Raw genomic sequence first — 19,335 nt, forward strand, 5'->3', positions numbered from 1 at the left:
TAAGATCTAGTACACTTTGCTTGACCTAATCAGCTTGCTAATCATAAAACTGACATTAATCAAACTTCAACAGGTTCCAATATTCCAATTTGGGAATCTAAGTCCTTTTATAAAGACAAGAAAAGAAATGAAAGCTGCAAGCAGCGTTGAACGGGCCTTCGCACCTTTGCGCACGTCAGGGCGCGGTGCAGTCCAAGGGCTTCTGTCACGGGCATGTAGATGTCTCCAGACCTGTTCTGCCAGGTCTGACTTTACAAACATGTAAAGTTTGGTGCAGACTGGAGCATGTACAATAAAGTTATAGCAATTTCCTGTGTCATGGCGAAACATCAAATCTCAACGGTGTGAGGATGACAATTTTCTGCAGGGTGAGACATGTCTGTCTTGCTCACACCTGTGTCATCAAAATCATGCAAGTTTTGGGCCCATTCACTTTAATTTCAATAAATAAATTGAAATCTTTTGAGGAGTTTGTTTGTAAAAGAAATTAACTTCCTAATTTTCATCAAATCTATTTTAAGGAAAATAAAGACTTTTAACCCACATGACCTGGTCAAAGTTTGATTGACATGTGTACTGTCAGGTGTGTAGAGACAATAAGTAACTGCAGCTGGACACAGAAAAATACTCATATATTTGAATGGAGAGTGTGAGCAAACCCACACTTTTTTGAACATTTACTGCTTCCACATAGTTTTAGATACAAACTTCATTTGAACTTTAAATGAGTCACGAGACTTTGACCTACAAATCTTGAATTTACATGTGTTTTCTATCCTTTACTGTTCGGGGCGTGGCAAAGTCCAATGGTTTCTGTCACAAGCATGTAGATTGTTTCAGACCTGGGCTGATAGGTCTGACTTTACCCCCCCCCCCTTCTTCCCTCCTTCTCCCTCTCAGTTGGAGAGCAGGATTTTAGAGGCCTCTTCTTGTGAAATATCCTCATAAATCCCATGACTTTGGCCAAATCTTATATTAAAAATCACATCTGTTTGTAGGATATTTCGTCGTGAATCAATTGACACAGGTTTGAAAGTGGTCAGACTAATAGTTTAGACGTCAGAAGCATCAGTTTGACACAAAGTCCATGCCCAGAGATTGCCTTCCCATTGGTTTACATTGTAAGGTGCGATGCGGTACTACAACTTTCAGAGCTTATAAAATCCAAACCGTTCGAGTTATTACAAAACAACTTTTGTTCAGCACAGTGTCATAAGTCATGTATAAAAGTTTGAAGCCCATACCATTAACACCCGAGGAGGAGATAGCGTTTCTTCTGGGTCCAAAATTGGGGAAAGGTGGTACTTTGATGGGCTTATTGTGGACTTCCTGTTGGATTTAGGTCAGGGATGTCAGTGTATGATTTGTAGGTCTTGATGAGACAAATAATTGAGTTTTGGTTCGATCTCTCTACGACATTCCTACGGGCCGTGGCAGCCATTTTAGTAACATAGGTGGCGCTCTCGAGCACATTTTGGCACTTTGGGGGTAAATTTTTACATTTTATCAAATTTTTCACCAGACCTGATGTGCGTGCCAAATTTGGTGAGTTTTTGAGCATGTTTAGGGGGTCAAATTTAGGGTTTAAGTGGCGGAATAATAAAGAAGAAAGAAGAAACAAACAGGACAATTACAAGAGGGTCTTCGCCCCTTTGGGGCTCAGGCCCTAATAAAAAAGGAATTTGATACAGTATCAGTCAAAAGTTTGGACACACGTTCCCATTCAGTTGAATAGGAAAGTATGTCCAATCTTTTGAGTAGTACTGTGTATACATTTACATTTGTGTCAGAATTATTTTTTAATGTGCAGTTTCAGCATTTGTTTGTTCATGTCATAGCCTTGTACTTGAGTATTAAGAACTGACATGTCAAGGCTCTGACTGGTGTCCACTGACTTTGTGTCAGTATGCAAACGAGAAACCTCCCAGAAAGCAGTCTCACATACATTCAGGATGGATTTGCAGACTTTATCCTTGAAATCTTGGCCCATGAAGACATACAGCAGTGGATTCAGGCAACTGTTAAGATAGGCCAGGCTGGTGGCTAAAGGGACCCCCATAGTGAAAACAAGTTCTATTACTCCACTTGACGTATTATCAATGTAAGACCATAACTCAATTAGAGTCATGATGTAATAGGGAGCCCAGCACAGGAAAAAAGCAGTGATAATGGCAGCAATGATCTGGTCACAGAATACAAATATCTTGGCATCTGGCTTGATGATATATTTACAATTCAATATCATGTACTTTGTTGATAAACTGTGACTGAAGCTTGACTTGTACAGAAATAGCAGCTTCCCTTTGGGTAGTAAAAGAGGATTGAGGTTTTTCTCTCATTTATGGATTTTGGGGATGTCACATGTCCGCATTCTGCTGCCTCTGGGGACCACAGGTTCATCTCTAGTGATAATTACAACACTCATCACTGCATACAATATACTAAAATTGGTTGGGCTTCCCTGTCATAGAGACATAGTAACCACTAGTACTTATTTCTACTAAATGCTCATAGGCAAAACTTCATTTTATGTGTCATTTCCGCTGTTGTGGTGCTGTGGACCATATTTAATCAGCTTCAGTGACTGTTTGATGCTCCATGAGCCCCGAACCAGACCTGATCTGGTAAAAACTGCTTTTGCTGTTAGTGCAGCGATCTCATGGAAAAATCTGCAGTGCCATCTAAAAATATTTTACCTTTCTGTAACTTTAAGACCGTTCTTATTAACGGTTCTCTGCCTGCCTGTGGTTGTTTCCACTAAATCTAAACCTTGTCAGTTTTCTGTCCATTTATTGACTCAGTCTGTCCTTGTTATTATACCTCTATTATTCTATCAACCTTTTAACAGTGCATTACTGCAAGAGAGCATCAGCCAAACTTATTTAACAAAATAGATTAAATAATTAATAACATTACCATTCTTATATACGATGTTTCCCCAATAACAAACCCTGGATCACAAGTGACATAAAAGCAATCCTCAACCAGAAAAAGGAAGCTTTTAGAGACGGGACAAAGAACAGCTCAAACAGCTGCAACATGAGTTGAAGAGAAATTTACAACACAGCAACATCCGGGAGTTGTGGAGAGGAATCAACACCATCTCTGGCTACAACAAAAAGAAAAGACAGCCAATAGTGGGTGATGTGGACAGAGCCAATGAACTTAACCCGTTCAACAGATTTGACACTGTGGCCACACCCACTTCCACTGCTGCTCCTTCTCCTCCACATAGATGCATCTCACCTGCAGCTCCTTCTTCTCCTCCACATGTGTGTTTCTCCACCACAGCTCCTCCTTCTCCTCCTCCTACACATGTGTCCATCTCTACTGCTGCAGCTACTCCAGTTGTCACTGAGATGGGGGTGAAGTTGGAGCTCGGGAGACTTTGCTCTGGGAAGGCTGCAGGCCCAGATGGTGTGTGTCCAAGGCTACTTAAAGACTGTGCTGCCCAACTGTGTCAACCTCTCCAGAAGATCTTCAACCTGAGTCTACAGTTGGGGCGGGTCCCGGCTTTGTGGAAAACATCTTGTATTGTACCAATACCAAAAATAAAATGTCCGGCTGAACTAAACGACTACAGACCGGTGGCCCTTACGTCGCACATCATGAAAACCCTGGAGCGTCTGCTTCTACGCCTACTGAGGCTTGAGGTCAAAGACAAACCAGATCCCCTGCACTTTGCATACAAAGAACACATTGGAGTGGATGATGCTGTCCTTTACATGCTCCACCATGCCCTCTCTCATCTGGAGGAATCAGGCACTTATGTAAGAATCATGTTCTTTGATTTTTAAGTGTATTCAACTCCATCCAACCCATCATACTCAAAGACAAGCTCAGAGAGATGGGAGTTGATCCCTCCTTTGTTTCCTGGATCACTGATTACCTGACAGAGAGGCCACAGTTTGTCAGGTTGGGGAACTGTGTTTCTGGGACAGTAATGAGCAGCACAGGGGCTCCACAGGGGGCTGTACTGGCCCCATTCCTGTTCACATTGTATACCTCAGACTTCAAATACAACTTTGAGTCCTGCCACATCCAGAAATACTCGGATGACACTGCTATTGTAGCGTGTATCAGGAATGGACAGGAATGCGAATACAGGGATCTAATAACAGCCTTCATTGACTGGAGTCGAAAAAACCGCCTTCAACTGAACACCTCAAAAACAAAGGAAATGATCGTGAATTTCCGCAGGTCTAAGCCCCCTCTGGAGCCAGTGAAAATCACATTGAAGTGGTGCACACCTACAAATATCTAGGGGTCCTTGTGGATGACAAGCTGGACTGGTCCTCTAACACCGATGCCCTCTACAGGAAGGGGCAGAGCCGCCTGTTCTTTCTGCGGACACTGAGGTCCTTTGATGTGTGTGTGGAAATGATGACCATGTTCTACCACACGGTGGTGGCCAGTGCAGTCTTTTTTTCTGCAGTGTGCTGGGGAGGCAGCCTTACAGACAAGAACACCAAGCAATTAGACAAGCTGGTCAAAAAAGCGGGCTAAGTGCTGGGCAGGAGATTGGACCCGTTAAGATCTGTGGTGGAGAGGCACACTGAGCAAACTGAATCTATCTATCTATCTATCTATCTATCTATCTATCTATCTATCTATCTATCTATCTATCTATCTATCTATCCATCCATCCATCCATCTATCTATCTATCTATCTATCTATCTATCTATCTATCTATCTAATTGAATCCACTTCCACAGTGTTGCCTAGGCAAAAATGTTTCCACAATCCACTCACAGTTCTAGTTGACTTCTCTTTTTAATTCAAACACAACATAAAGCTGATATGCAGTTACAGAGGATTACAAATATACTTTGTGTAAAATTATATTGTTAAAGGATCTTGTTTTTCATTTTGAAAAATTTTATTATAAATTTACTTTGATGTCTAAATTATTTTACAAATAAAATGAACAAATTCATCATGAATGTTATCCAACTGAGCTTATCAGAGTAATAGCACATGATATAAAAGCTACTGATAATAACCGACTTTGAGATAAAAGAACTACCCAACATATTTATACATAATCACAAATGAGTGATGACTGGAAAACACTTCAGAAGTCTGATGCTTGCTGTGCTTGATCTACATCTATGTCCATGATCTAAGAGGCACCTGCAATGTAAAACAGTTCCCTCTGCTGGTCAATTAATATTATGAAGAAAGTCTAACATAAAATGAAAAAGAACAATCAACAACAAAAAGTATGTCTTATGATTGACAGCTCGGTAGTTATGGTAAATGATCATGATTCCAGGTTCCAGGCACAAGCCAAGTCAAAAATATTATTTTGAAAATGTAAAAATAATGATGAGCAAGTATTGCAATAACAATCATTCATAGTTCATGGTACATGTCACAATATTCATATCCACAGCCATACATAAAATAAATGGGCCATTCCATTTTTCTGTGGTTTTATATTGTCTTGAGGTTAAGGAATAATGGACACCTAACCCAAGTTAACTATGAAGCTGCCACCTTATTGTACAATATTACCATCAGTCCTTTCAACCAGATTGTTAATACTGTAAGTGGAGTTAAGATCTAGAACACTTTGCTTGACCTAATCAGCTTGCTAATCATAAAATTGACATTAATCAAACTTCAACAGGTTCTAATTTTTCAATTTGGGAATCTAAGTCCTTTTATAAAGACAATAAAAGAAATAAAAAAGGAATTTGATACAGTACCAGTCAAAAGTTTGGATACACCTTCCTATTCAGTTGAATGAGGAAGTATGTCCAAACTTTTGACTAGTACTGTATATACATTTACACTTATGTCAATATTATTGTTTCAGTAATTGTTTATTCATGTCACAATCTTATACTTGAGTATTAAGAACTGACTCGTCAAGTCTCTGACTGGTGTCCACTGACGTTGTGTCAGTGTGCGAGTGGGAAACCTCCTCCTGGAAAGCAGTCTCAAATACATTCAGGATGGATTTGCGAACTTTATCCTTGAAATCTTGGACCATGAAGACATACAGCAGTGGATTCAGGCAACTGTTAAGGTAGGCCAGGCTGGTGGCTAAAGGGACCCCGATAGTGATGACAAGTTTTAATACTCCACTTGACACATTATCAATGTAATACCACATCTCAATTAGATACATGATGTAAAAGGGAGCCCAGCACAGGAAAAAAACAGTGATAACGGCAGCAATGATCTTAAAGGGGCGACTTGAGCGGCTGGCCCTGGTGCGGTTCCTCCTGAGACGATGGATTATCACAGCATAACAGGAGACAATAATAGTGAAGGGGACAACAAAACCCAGAAGGAAGTGGATGATGGTCATGGCCTTAAAACGAAGCAATCCTAACTCAGATGGTCTTTTACAGCCATCAGAAAAGTCATAGTTGTCGTAGCAGATGATGATTGTTACATTATCACATGATTGCACAATGTCCCTGAAAATGAAAGATGGAAGGCTAAGTATCAGACCCAGTACCCAAACACCCAGACTCACACCTGACACCTTGCGTACACTTCGGTGGTTCTGGGCCCAGACAGGCCACACCACAGACACGCATCTGTCCACACTGATCACTACCAGAATGTAGACGCTGACAAACATGTTCAGAAACCTTACTGTGTTGTCCAGTTTGCACATGAACTTGCCGAAAGGCCAGTGGAAACCCAAAGCTGTGTATATCACACTAAAAGGAAGGAAAGCTGTGAAGAGGAAGTCAGCAACAGCAAGGTTGAGGATCCAAACTGTGTTCACTGTTTTCTTCATCTTGAACCCAGTCACCCAGATAACCACTCCATTTCCGAGCACTCCCAGAATGAAATCCAGGGAGTAGATAACGACAGACATGATGTTGAGAGACCTTGTCAGAGCATAGGTGTCATCAGAAGAGCCATTTACTTTACATTCACCTGATATATTGGTGTCATTGGAAGGTGTAGCAGTCATGTCCATCATTGTCTTGAGATCTGCAACAGTAAAAGGAAGAATAAATGTAATTTCCCCCTCATCTATATCTATGTAACTAGCTATGTATCTATCTATCTCAACCCACACTTCAAAATGAATTTAGCTCTTAAAAATAACCTATGAATCTGCTTTTCACAAAGATTTGACTCCAACTATGCAAAGTTGTCGGAAATTCCTCTGTTGACAGTCCAAATGGTTACTTCATTATTTATTATTATTATTTCATTAAACCTATTTTCTTGTCCCAACAAAGTGTTTGAAGAAAAGGTGAAGAATGATTCTCAACTTTCTGTGCAAGTCTCAACTTAGTTCAACATAATCATTAGTCTACAGTGAAAATCCACCTACAAACAGCATACCAATTTTTATCTAATTTATTGATATTTTTATTAAGGCAGGAATGCCCAAATCTCAGTTCCTGACTATTACCAAGGTTGTCCGCAGGCATCACTTTTGGGGCCTGTTCTGCTCACTATTTATGTAAATGAGATTGTTCTTGTTGATAAAGTGCCATTTTCTCATTCCTGCCATTTGTAGTGCTCTGGCCCATACTTAATTAGCTCCAGTGATTGTTTGATGCTCCATGAGCCCCAAACCAGACCTGATTTAGTAAAAAATGTGCAATGCCATCTAAAAATCAAAATATTTTACCTCTATAACTTTAACGCCATTCTTATTAAGAGTTCTCTGTCTGCTGGTGATTGCTTCCTCTGAACATGAACCTTTTCTATTTCCTGTCCATTTTATTGACTCCTTCCTTGTTTTATTATTCCACTAAACTCTAAACAGGGTGTTGCTGCAAAAGATCTTTCAGTGCTTTTGTAGATATAGTATAGTACTACTAGCATTTCACAGGTCTATGATCGCAAATGTTCTTTTTATCAGCTTCCTGTTTTTTACTCTTTATCAGATTTCTTTGGAAATTACAAAGCACTTTTTGGCATGTTAGTCATGACTAATGAAACAAATTTAAGCATGTAGAAAACATTCCCACAAACACTACTGGCAAAAACAAAATTGATCCTTTTCTCCAGATCCAAAGACACACAGTAATTACTATAATATACAGTACATACTCCACTCTAGGTTTAATATTGTTACAATTCAATATCATGTATCTTATTGATAAACTGTGACTGAAGCTTGACTTGTACAGAAACAGCAGCTTCCCTTTGGGTAGTAAAAGAGGATTGAGGTTTTTCTCTCAGTTATGGATTTTGGGGACGTCATATATCCACATGCTGCTGCCTCTGGGGCCCTCAGGTTCATCTCTAGTGATAATTACAGCACTCACCACTGCATACAATATGATAAAATTGGTTGGGCTTCCCTGTCATAGAGACATAGTAACCACTAGTACTTATTTCTACAAAGCCCTTGCAGGCAAAACTCCATTTTATATCTCATTTCCGCTGTTGTGGCGCTGCAGCTCCTGTGACTATTTGATGCTCCATGAGCCCCAAACCAGACCTGATTTAGTAAAAACCGCCTTTACTGTAGTAAAGCAGTGATCTCATGGAAAAATGTGCAATGCCATCTAAAAATCAAAATATTTTACCTCTCTATAACTTTAAGACCATTCTTATTAAGAGTTCTCTGTCTGCTGGTGATTGCTTCCACTGAATGTGAACCTTGTCAGTTTTCTGTCCATTTATTGACTCAGTCCGTCCTTGTTATTATACCTCTATTATTCTACCAAACTCTTAACAGTGTGTTACTGCAAAAGAGCATCAGCCAACCTTATTGAACAAAACACATTAAATAAATTATAACATTATCATTCTTATACTTCATCCATCCAAAAGCTGATATTTTTATGGTCTTATTTCTACCTTGTGGATTCATATCATGCTACAAATATGAAACTCTGAGAATAACAAAGGTACAGTACCTTTCTCAAAGCTCTCCAGTCAGGTGAGGATGTGTCTGCAGCAGAAATAACTCTGATCAAACCCTGACAGGTTAATATAGCTTAATGTGTGGAGGACAAATGTGTTTTGTCATCGAGGCGGGGACACAAGCAGCATGCACTTCTATCTTTTGAAGCCCATAAACCCTTTTGCATAAACTTTGGCTGTTTATGCATTGTGATTAAAATAAGTTTTGTCACATTTTCTAAAACCATACATTGTCTTCATTCATAGATGAGATACATAATGTATATGTGCTGTAGATACAGTATAGCACTACATTACCTCACACTTTTACTGTGTTGGTGCTCTTGTGTTGACCATTTTAATCAACATTTGGATGTAGGTTACATAATACATTATGTCGCAAGAAAGTCCGAGCAGCATCTGACAATAATTTAGGGTTGCCAAAGAGTTTTATGAAATGGAAGGCAACTCCCTTTCTTCCGCTATCCACTTGAAGCTGCACACAAACTCTGGTGCCTCCGTAAATCTGTCCCTGCAAACAAAAACAGATCTGAAGCAGGATTACATTTTTTCTAACATGTTTTTAGATGTAATATTACTACTGAAAGTATTGCACAGGCCTTGGTTGGCATATGTACCGATTGCTCTTTCAATCAGATTTCCTCAAAAATTTCAAAACACATGGGGTCCCCCCCCCCCCCCCCCCCCACCCCCCCCACCCCCACCCTCTTTTGTCTTGCCTGTTTGTTTTTCATTTCCTTTTGAGGTATTTGCATTTTATTTCTTCCGCCTCAGGTTTTACATACATTTTATCGTACTCAATACTAGGTAGATGTCAAGGCAGCTGAAAACTTTGTAAAGAAGTTGATGAGCAGTGAAATTGCATCAAAGTTGTACTGTACTCATGGAATATTGAGGTAAAAATTAAAAAAAAAAACAACAACTATGAGTTGTAAAACAACTGCTATGTCAATTACAATACAGTCAAAATCCTGATTAATCAGTGTGTATGGTCAGGAAAGGTCCACTGGTCCAATTTTTACACAGTCATAATCCAGAGGATCCTGTCACTATCGATTATTGTCTAGTACGGAAACACATATGAGCACATAAAGAAAATGGATAGAATTATCACCAGAGCATCAAAGATAGGTGATAGGTTGTAACTCGGCACACTGGACTCCATATACGCACAGCATACCATCTCACAAGCTATCAAGATCACGGATGACCCTCTCCACCCAGCTCACCATCTGTTTCAGTATCTCCCTTCTGGCAGAAGGAACAGATCACAAGGAGACAGGACAGAACGCCTTAACCGGAGCTTCTTCCCCAAAGCCGTACAGTTGATGAATACACAAAAGTTGGTCTAATTGTATTGTACGGTATGTAGAGCTGTGTAAGCTACTGTATGTTTCTTCTTTTGCACTTATGTCCTTTATGTTTGCAGTAGTGTTGTATGTGATGTATTGTTACAGCTGTTCCATCTATACTGAGATTAATTCCACCAGTCTAATCATGTGGTAATAAACCAAACTTGATTTTTACAATTTTTTAAAACCATACAGTGTCTTAACTGATAGATGAACTACGTGGATACACTATAGTACTACATTATACCCTAACTGTACCCTTTATACTATTTATATTACATTACACCCTTTGTAGCACCTCTCATGTTTTCAGTGGTGTTCTGGTGTTGACTGTTTGAATCAACATCTGAATGTAAGTTACATATTTCCAGAGAGTTTTATAAAAATAGAAGACAACTCCATTCTTGCCAATGTCCACTTGAAGCTGCACACAAACTGTGGTGTCTCTGTATCCCTGCAAGCAAAACTGATCTGAAGCTAGAATATATCTTTTCTAACATAGTTTTAGAGTTAATATAGTATTGAAGGTATTGCATAGGTCTAGATTGGGAAATATTTCTATTCCTCTTTCAGTAAGAAATTTCACAACTCCTCTGGTGACAGATACACAAGTTTTGAGCATGCATGAAATGGCAGCACTTTATTATCAGTCAAATACGTTAAATGAATCCACCACATAAATACAGTAAAACATACACTATACAGTAAAGGCAAAATGTTTCCACAATCCACTCACAGTTCTAGTTGACTTCTCTTTTTAATTCAAACACAACATAAAGCTGATATGCAGTTACAGAGGGATACAAATATACTTTGTGTAAACTATTTAAATTAAGCATGCATGAAATGGCAGCACTGTATTATCAGTCAAATACGTTAAATTAATCCACCACATAAATACAGTAAAACAAGCCAAGTCAAGTCAAAAATAATATTTTGACAATGTAAAAATAATGATGAGCAATTATTGCAATAACAATCATTCATGATGATGTCTTGAGGTTAAGGAATAATGGACACCTAACCCAAGTTAACTATGAAGCTGCCACCTTATTGTACAATATTACCATCAGTCCCTTCAATCAGATTGTTAATACTGTAAGTGGAGTTAAGATCTAGTACACTTTGCTTGACCTAATCAGCTTGCTAATCATAAAATTGACATTAATAAAACTTCAACAGGTTCCAATATTTCAATTTGGGAATCTAAGTCCTTTTATAAAGACAATAAAAGAAATAAAAAAGGAATTTGATACAGTACCAGTCAAAAGTTTGGATACACCTTCCTATTCAGTTGAATGAGGAAGTATGTCCAAACTTTTGACTAGTATTGTATATACATTTACATTTGTGTCAAAATTATTTTCTAATGTGCAGTTTCAGTATTTCATGTCACAACCTTATACTTGAGTATTAAAAACTGACATGTCAAGTCTCTGACTGGTGTCCACTGACTTTGTGTCAGTGTGCGAGTGGGAAACCTCCTCCTGGAAAGCAGTCTCAAATACATTCAGGATGGATTTGTGAACTTTATCCTTGAAATCTTGGACCATGAAGACATACAGCAGTGGTTTCAGGCAACTGTTAAGATAGGCCAGGCTGGTGGCTAAAGGGACCCCGATAGTGACGACAGGTTCTAAAACACTTGACATATTACCGATGTGATACCACAACTCAATTAGATTCATGATGTAAAAGGGAGCCCAGCACAGGAAAAAAACAGTGATAACGGCAGCGATGATCTTAAAGGGGCGACTTGAGCGGCTGGCCCTGGTGCGGTTCCTCCTGAGATGATGGATTATCACAGCATAACAGGAGACGATGACAGTGAAGGGGACAACAAAACCCAGAAGGAAGTGGATGATGGTCATGGCCTTAAAACGAAGCAATCCTAACTGATTCTCAGATGGTGTTTCACAGCCAACAGAAAAGGCATAGTTGTCGTAGCAGATGATGATTGTTTCATTATCAAATGATGGCCCAATGTCCCTGAAAATGAAAGATGGAAGGCTAAGTATCAGACCCAGTACCCAAACACCCAGACTCACACAGGACACCTTGCATACACTTCGGTGGTTCTGGGCCCAGACAGGCCACACCACAGACACGCATCTGTCCACACTGATCACTACCAGAATGTAGACACTGACAAACATGTTCAGAAACCTTACTGTGTTGTCCAGTTTGCACATGAACTTGCCGAAAGGCCAGTGGAAACCCAAAGCTGTGTATATCACACTAAAAGGAAGGAAAGCTGTGAAGAGGAAGTCAGCAACAGCAAGGTTGAGGATCCAAACTGTGTTCACTGTTTTCTTCATCTTGAACCCAGTCACCCAGATAACCACTCCATTTCCGAGCACTCCCAGAATGAAATCCAGGGAGTAGATAACGACAGACATGATGTTGAGAGACCTTGTCAGATCAGCATAGGTGCCATCAGAAGAGCCATTTTCTTCATCTACACCTGTTGTATTGGTGCAATAGCAAGGTGTAGCAGTCATATCCATTATTGTCTTGAGATCTGCAATGGTAAAAGGAAGAATAAATGTAATTTCCCCCTGTATGTATCTATCTATACATATTTCAACACACAATTGAAAATGCATTTAGCTCCCAAAAATAGTCTATGAAGATGCTTTTCACAAAGATTTGACTTGAACTATGCAAAGTCGTAGCGAGTTCCTCTGTCGACAGTCCAAATGGTTACTTCATTATTTATTATTATTATTTCATTAATCCTATTTTCATGTTAACCAACAAAGTGTTTGGAGAAAAGGTGAGTAATGTTTCTTAACTTTCCTTCCAAGTCTCAACTTAGTTGAACATAATCAACAATCTACAGTGAAAATCCACATACAAACAGTGTTATGACCCAGAGGTCATTTGAGCATTTTTCTGCTGTGTCTTTTGTATGTGCTTTAATTTTGTGCTTTGTTGTGGATCTCTCTCTCTCTCTCTCTCTCTCTCTCTAGGGTTCCTGCTGAAGTGTGTATGTGTTGGGATGCAGTTGTGCAGGGGCTAATTGAATGATTGTGACTGTGTGAGTTTGTGGGTTGTTCCAGGGAGCTGATTGGTTCCAGCCTCCAGGCTTGCAGTTTTAAGGCCAGCTCCTTCCAGCTTCTGTGGGGCTCATCTCTCTCCACTTCCAGCCAACATGTTCTGATGTTGTATGTAGTTTTTTTCTCATGTGAAATACCAGCCCAGGTTTCGTAGGGGTGGATAGCAATTTTGTTTAATCCTATTTTTCTCCTGTTTTTGTTAGGTTAGAAGTTAGGTTAGTGGCTTGTCTTTTTGTTCTTCTTCTGTTTGAGTAGGTAAGTTTAGGCTCCTCAGCTTTAGTTACTTCTGTTTGTTATTTTGCTGTTAGCCCACCCTGAAGCTTAAGGCATTCTGAATAAAAAACTTAAAGGGCTGCAAATTCCTTGTGGCTGGTGGTTCTTGGGAGTTGGGAAGAGGGGAGTCTCACACTTTTCATGTTGCGCCAGGGTGTCTCCTAGGCTGGGTCGTAACAACAGCATACCAATTTTTATGTTATTTCACCGGTATTCTTATTAAGGCCGACACACCCAAATCTCTATTGCTGCCTATTACCAAGGGTGTGCCGCAGGCATCACTTTTGGGCCCTGTTCTGCTCACTATTTATGTAGTGGTGTATTCTTTTTCTATCCAAATCTCATGTTTTGATTGTCTTATTTCTTCCTTGTGGATTCATGTTATGCTACAAATATGAAACTCTGAGAATAACAAAGGTACGGACACAAAGGTAGCTTTCTCAAAGCTCTCCAGTCAGGTGAGGATGTGTCTGCAGCAGAAATAACTCTGATCAAACCCTGACAGGTTAATATAGCTTAATGTGTGGAGGACAAATGTGTTTTGTCATCGAGGCGGGGACACAAGCAGCATGCACTTCTTCTTTAGAAGCCCATAAACCTTTTTGCATAAACTTTGGCTGTTTATGCATTGTGATTAAAATAAGTTTTGTCACATTTTCTAAAACCATACATTGTCTTCATTCATAGATGAGATACATAATGTATATGTGCTGTAGATATAGTATAGCACTACATTACCTCACACTTTTACTGTGTTGGTGCTCTTGTGTTGACCATTTTAATCAACATTTGGATGTAGGTTACATAATACATTATGTTGCAAGAAAGTCCGAGCAGCATCTGACAATAATTTAGGGTTGCCAAAGAGTTTTATGAAATGGAAGGCAACTCCCTTTCTTCCGCTATCCACTTGAAGCTGCACACAAACTGTGGTGCCTCTGTAAATCTGTCCCTGCAAACAAAAACAGATCTGAAGCAGGATTACATTTTTTCTAACATGTTTTTAGATGTAATATTACTACTGAAAGTATTGCACAGGCCTTGGTTGGCATATGTACCGATTGCTCTTTTAATCAGATTTCCTCAAAAATTTCAAAACACATGGGGTCCCCCCCCACCCCCTCTTGTCTTGCCTGTTTGTTTTTCATTTCCTTTTGAGGTATTTGCATTTTATACCTGCCGCCTCAGGTTTTACATACATTTTATCGTACTCAATACTAGGTAGATGTCAAGGCAGCTGAAAACTTTGTAAAGAAGTTGATGAACAGTGAAATTGCATCAAAGTTGTACTGTACTCATGGAATATTGAGGTAAAAATGAAAAAAACAACAACTATGAGTATTAAAACAACTACTAGGTCAATTACAATACAGTCAAAATCCTGATTAATCAGTGTGTATGGTCAGGAAAGGTCTACTGGTCCAATTTTTACACAGCCATAATCCAGAGGATCCTGTCACTATCGATTACTGTCTAGTACGGAAACACATCTAAACACATAAAGAAAATGGATAGAATTATCACCAGAGCATCAAAGATAGGTGATAGGTTGTAACTCTGCACACAGCATACCATCTCACAAGCTATCAAGATCACAGATGACCCTCTCCACCCAGCTCACCATCTGTTTCAGTATCTCCCTTCTGGCAGAAGGTACAGATCACTAGGGCTGTAGTCTCCTGGTCGATTAGTTGGTTGATATGCTCTCGTCCGACTAAATTCTCATTGGTCGAATAATCTCCGTGTTACTTTCATAAGAAGAAAAGTGCTACATCAGTAGCCTTCCAGGATCAATCCATTATTTCCTGTGGCGGGAGGGACAGACTAACAAATTACCTGTGAAAACAAACTTTTCACAACTTTGAACTCGCCCAACCTGATGGAGACTGCTGGGTCTAACTGTACTCGATATTTACTGAGTGTTTACTGAATCAGCGTTTCTTCTGTAATAATATCAACGAACCCCCACCAGGCCAAAAGATATTTTTTTAATGCCAAAAATAACGCTAAATATCGCTAGCGTAACTCCGTTGAAGAATAGGGCAGTGCTTAGTATGTTTGCGTAGCAAGTGGGAAAGAGCGGCGGGAAAGTGACGGTGGATGCGAGCGGAGCAGAGGAAAAGGTTAGCGGTAAGTTGGCAATCAGTCTGGCAATAAATGTACAGTATAGACTAAAGTGTAACAGTTAATGAATGCTAAAATGTTAGGTCTGTTTTTTTCCCCAAGTCCTGAAAAGTGAATGTGGTTAGCTCCAAAGTTAGCAACAATAGGTTAGCCTAACCTGAAGAGGCAAAACGGAGAAATGTGAGTTCACTGTGCACTCTGTCCCGTTACATAACCCCCCCCCCCCCCCCCAACCCACCCGCGACTAATCAATTAGTTGAAGATTATGTACGATTTCAGACGACCAAGATTTTCTTTGGCTGACTACAGCCCTACAGATCAGAAGGAGACAGGACAGAACGCCTTAACCGGAGCTTCTTCCCCAAAGCCGTACAGTTGATGAACACACAAAAGTTGGTCTAATTGTATTGTACGGTATGTGGAGCTGTGTAAGCTACTGTATGTTTCTTCTTTTGCACTTATGTCCTTTATGTTTGCAGTAGTGTTGTATGTGATGTATTGTTACAGCTATTCCATCTATACTGACATTAATTCCACCAGTCTAATCATGTGGTAATAAAACAAACTTGTTTCATTGTGATTGATAAAATTTTTCAAAATTTTTAAACCCTACAGTGTCTTAACTGATAGATGAACTACGTGGATACACTATAGTACTACATTATACCCTAACTGTACCCTTTATACTATTTAAAATAGAAGACAACTCCATTCTTGCCAATGTCCACTTGAAGCTGGACACAAACTGTGGTGTCTCTGTATCCCTGCAAGCAAAACTGATCTGAAGCTAGGATATATCTTTTCTAACATAGTTTTAGAGTTTATATAGTATTGAAGGTATTGCATAGGTCTAGATTGGCAAATATTTCTATTCCTCTTTCAATAAGACTACTTCAGAAATTTCACAACACCTCTGGTGACAGTTACGCAAGTTTTAAGCATGCACGAAATGGCAGCACTTTATTATCAGTCAAATACGTTGAATGAATCCACCATAAATACAGTAAAACAAGCCAAGTCAAGTCAAAAATAATATTTTGACAATGTAAAAATAATGATGAGCAAGTATTGCAATAACAATCATTCATGGTTCATGGTACATGTCACAATATTCATATCCACAGTCATACATAAAATAAATGGGCCATTCCATTTTTCTGTGGTTTTATATTGTCTTGAGGTTAAGGAATAATGGACACCTAATCCAAGTTAACTATGAAGCTGCTACCTTATTGTACAATATTACCATCAGTCCCTTCAACCAGATTGTTAATACTGTAAGTGGAGTTAAGATCTAGTACACTTTGCTTGACCTAATCAGCTTGCTAATCATAAAACTGACATTAATCAAACTTCAACAGGTTCCAATATTTCAATTTGGGAATCTAAGTCCTTTTATAAAGACAATAAAAGAAATAAAAAAGGAATTTGATACAGTACCAGTCAAAAGTTTGGACGTACTTTCTTATTCAACTTAATGGTAAGGTGTATCCACACCTGTTGTATTGGTGTGATTGGAAGGTGTAGCAGTCATGTCAATCATTGTCTTGAGATCTGCAATGGTAAGAGGAAGTATAAATGTTGTTTCCCCCTGTATCTATCTGTGTATATATATTTCAACACACACAGCTGAAAATGCATTCAGCTCTCAAAAATAGTCTATGAAGATGGTGTTCACAAAGATTTGACTTGACTATGCAAAGTTGTAGCAAGTTACTCTGGTGACAGTCCAAACGGTTACTTCACTATTTTTATTAGGGACCCTTAAGGCAGAGGACTTCTGTAAAACAGTAGTCCTACCCTAAGGGCGAGGACCCTATTGTTAGGGCCTGAGCCCAAAGGGCTTATTACGGGACATCAGACCTTAATTTGACACCCTAAACATGCTCAAAAACTCACCAAATTTAATACGCACATCAAGTCTCGTAAAAAATTTGATAAAATGTAAATATTAATCCCAAAGTGCCAAAATGTGCACTAGAGCGCCACCAAGGTAACTAATATGGCTGCCACAGCCCGTAGGAATGTCATAGAGAGATCAAACCAAAACTCAATTATTCATCTCATCAAGACCTACAAATCATATGCTGACACCCCTGACCTAAATCCAACAGGAAGTCTTCAATCTCAATTTCAAAATAAGACTTTGACCCAATTTTGGACCCTGAACAAACGCTATCTCCTTTGAGGGCATTAATGGTATCGGTTTTAAACTTTAATACATGACTTATGACACTGCTGAAAAAAAGTTGTGAAAAACTTTGTAATAACTGGAACGGTTTGGATTTCATAACCCCCGAAAGTTGCATTGCCACATCACCCTTACAATGTAAAACAATGAGGAGGCAATATGTGGGCATGAACTTTGTGTCAAACAAAATTTCCTACAAAAAAGTATGATTTTTAATGTAAGATTTGGCCAAAGTCATGGGATTTATGAGGAGATTTCACAAGAAGCGTACTCTAAAATCCTCCTCTCCAACTGCTCCTGGTGATGTCACTCCCTCAGTGCTGTGAAACATTCCGCAATACACACTCATTATAAAATCACAGGAGGAGCAAGAAAAGACTTTAAAACTCACACTCTAATATCTCAAAAACAATAAAAGATAGAAAACACATGTAAATTCAAGATTTGTAGGTCAAAGTCTTGTGACTCATCTAAAGTTCAAATGAAGTTTGTTTCTAAAACTATGTGGAAGCAGTAAATGTACAAAAAGGTGTGGGTTCACTCACACTCTCCATTCAAATATATGAGTATTTTTCTGTGTCCAGCTGCAGTTATTTATTTATTGTCTCTACACACCTGACTAAAAATAGACTAGAAAATTAGGAAATTAATTTGTTTTACACACAAACTCATCAAGAGTTTTCAATTTACTAATTGAAATTCAAGTGAATGGGCCCAAAACTTGCATGATTTTGATGAAACAGCAGAAAATTCTCATCCTGTCAATCAAACTTTCAAAATAAATGCACACCACACTTGAAAGAAATATCCCTCATTTTTAAAAAGCAAAATGATCTGATCCCAACGAGCCAGAGTGCGAGGTCCCGACCAACGCTGCTTGCAGCTTTAATTATCAATATTACTGGTTAAAAAACAAAATCTCATGATGTCATCACATTTATTCTTGTTCTCTGTTTAAAATACTTCACATTATGTCTTTATGGACACACTTTCATTTTTTTCTATGATGCATCTGCATCACTCTTCATTAACCTGCATTACAATTCATGAATACACGTTTTATTTGATGTATCAATGCAAAGGCCAACAGTGATGGAAGAAGTACTCGGATACTTTACTGCAGTAAAAGTAGCAATACAGCAAAGTACAAATACTCCATTACAAGTAAAAGTCCTGCAGGAAAAATCCTCCTACAGTAAAAGTACATAAGTATTATGAACTTGATGTAGTTAAAGTATTGCAGTAAAAGTACATAAGTATTATGAACTTGATGTAGTTAAAGTATTGCAGTAAAAGTACATAAGTATTATGAACTTGATGTAGTTAAAGTATTGCAGTAAAAGTACATAAGTATTATGAGCTTGATGTAGTTAAAGTATTGCAGTAAAAGTAGTGGTTTGGTCCCTCTGACTGATATATTATTATATATGACATCATTAGATTATTAATAGTGAAGCATCAGTGTTAGAGCAGCAT

At 38.8% G+C, this 19,335-nt stretch overlaps 2 protein-coding genes across 2 annotated transcripts; both read right to left on the reverse strand.

Annotated features, from left to right (window-relative positions):
- Window positions 1-4,755: 4,755 nt before the first annotated feature.
- On the reverse strand, window positions 4,756-9,039 carry LOC137171153 (chemerin-like receptor 1). The gene is made up of 2 exons (XM_067574926.1): window positions 8,854-9,039; window positions 4,756-6,961 (listed from the first exon to the last, which is right to left on the reverse strand). The coding sequence occupies exon 2, from the start codon at window positions 6,948-6,950 to the stop codon at window positions 5,847-5,849; it is 1,104 nt and encodes a 367-aa protein (XP_067431027.1). The 5' UTR covers window positions 6,951-6,961; window positions 8,854-9,039; the 3' UTR covers window positions 4,756-5,846.
- A 2,572-nt stretch (window positions 9,040-11,611) lies between these two features.
- Window positions 11,612-12,749, reverse strand: LOC137170658 (chemerin-like receptor 1). The gene has a single exon (XM_067574172.1). It carries the CDS (start codon window positions 12,717-12,719, stop codon window positions 11,613-11,615), a length of 1,107 nt encoding a protein of 368 aa, XP_067430273.1. The 5' UTR covers window positions 12,720-12,749; the 3' UTR covers window position 11,612.
- Between the last annotated feature and the right edge of the window lie 6,586 nt (window positions 12,750-19,335).

This window comes from Thunnus thynnus, chromosome 19 (assembly GCF_963924715.1).
Source record: "Thunnus thynnus chromosome 19, fThuThy2.1, whole genome shotgun sequence".
Classification (NCBI taxonomy): domain Eukaryota; kingdom Metazoa; phylum Chordata; class Actinopteri; order Scombriformes; family Scombridae; genus Thunnus; species Thunnus thynnus.

Bases quoted from the DNA above. Each gene is read 5' to 3' on its own strand.
- LOC137171153 (XM_067574926.1), bottom strand. From the start codon at position 6,950: ATGATGGACATGACTGCTACACCTTCCAATGACACCAATATATCAGGT.
- LOC137170658 (XM_067574172.1), bottom strand. From the start codon at position 12,719: ATGGATATGACTGCTACACCTTGCTATTGCACCAATACAACAGGTGTA.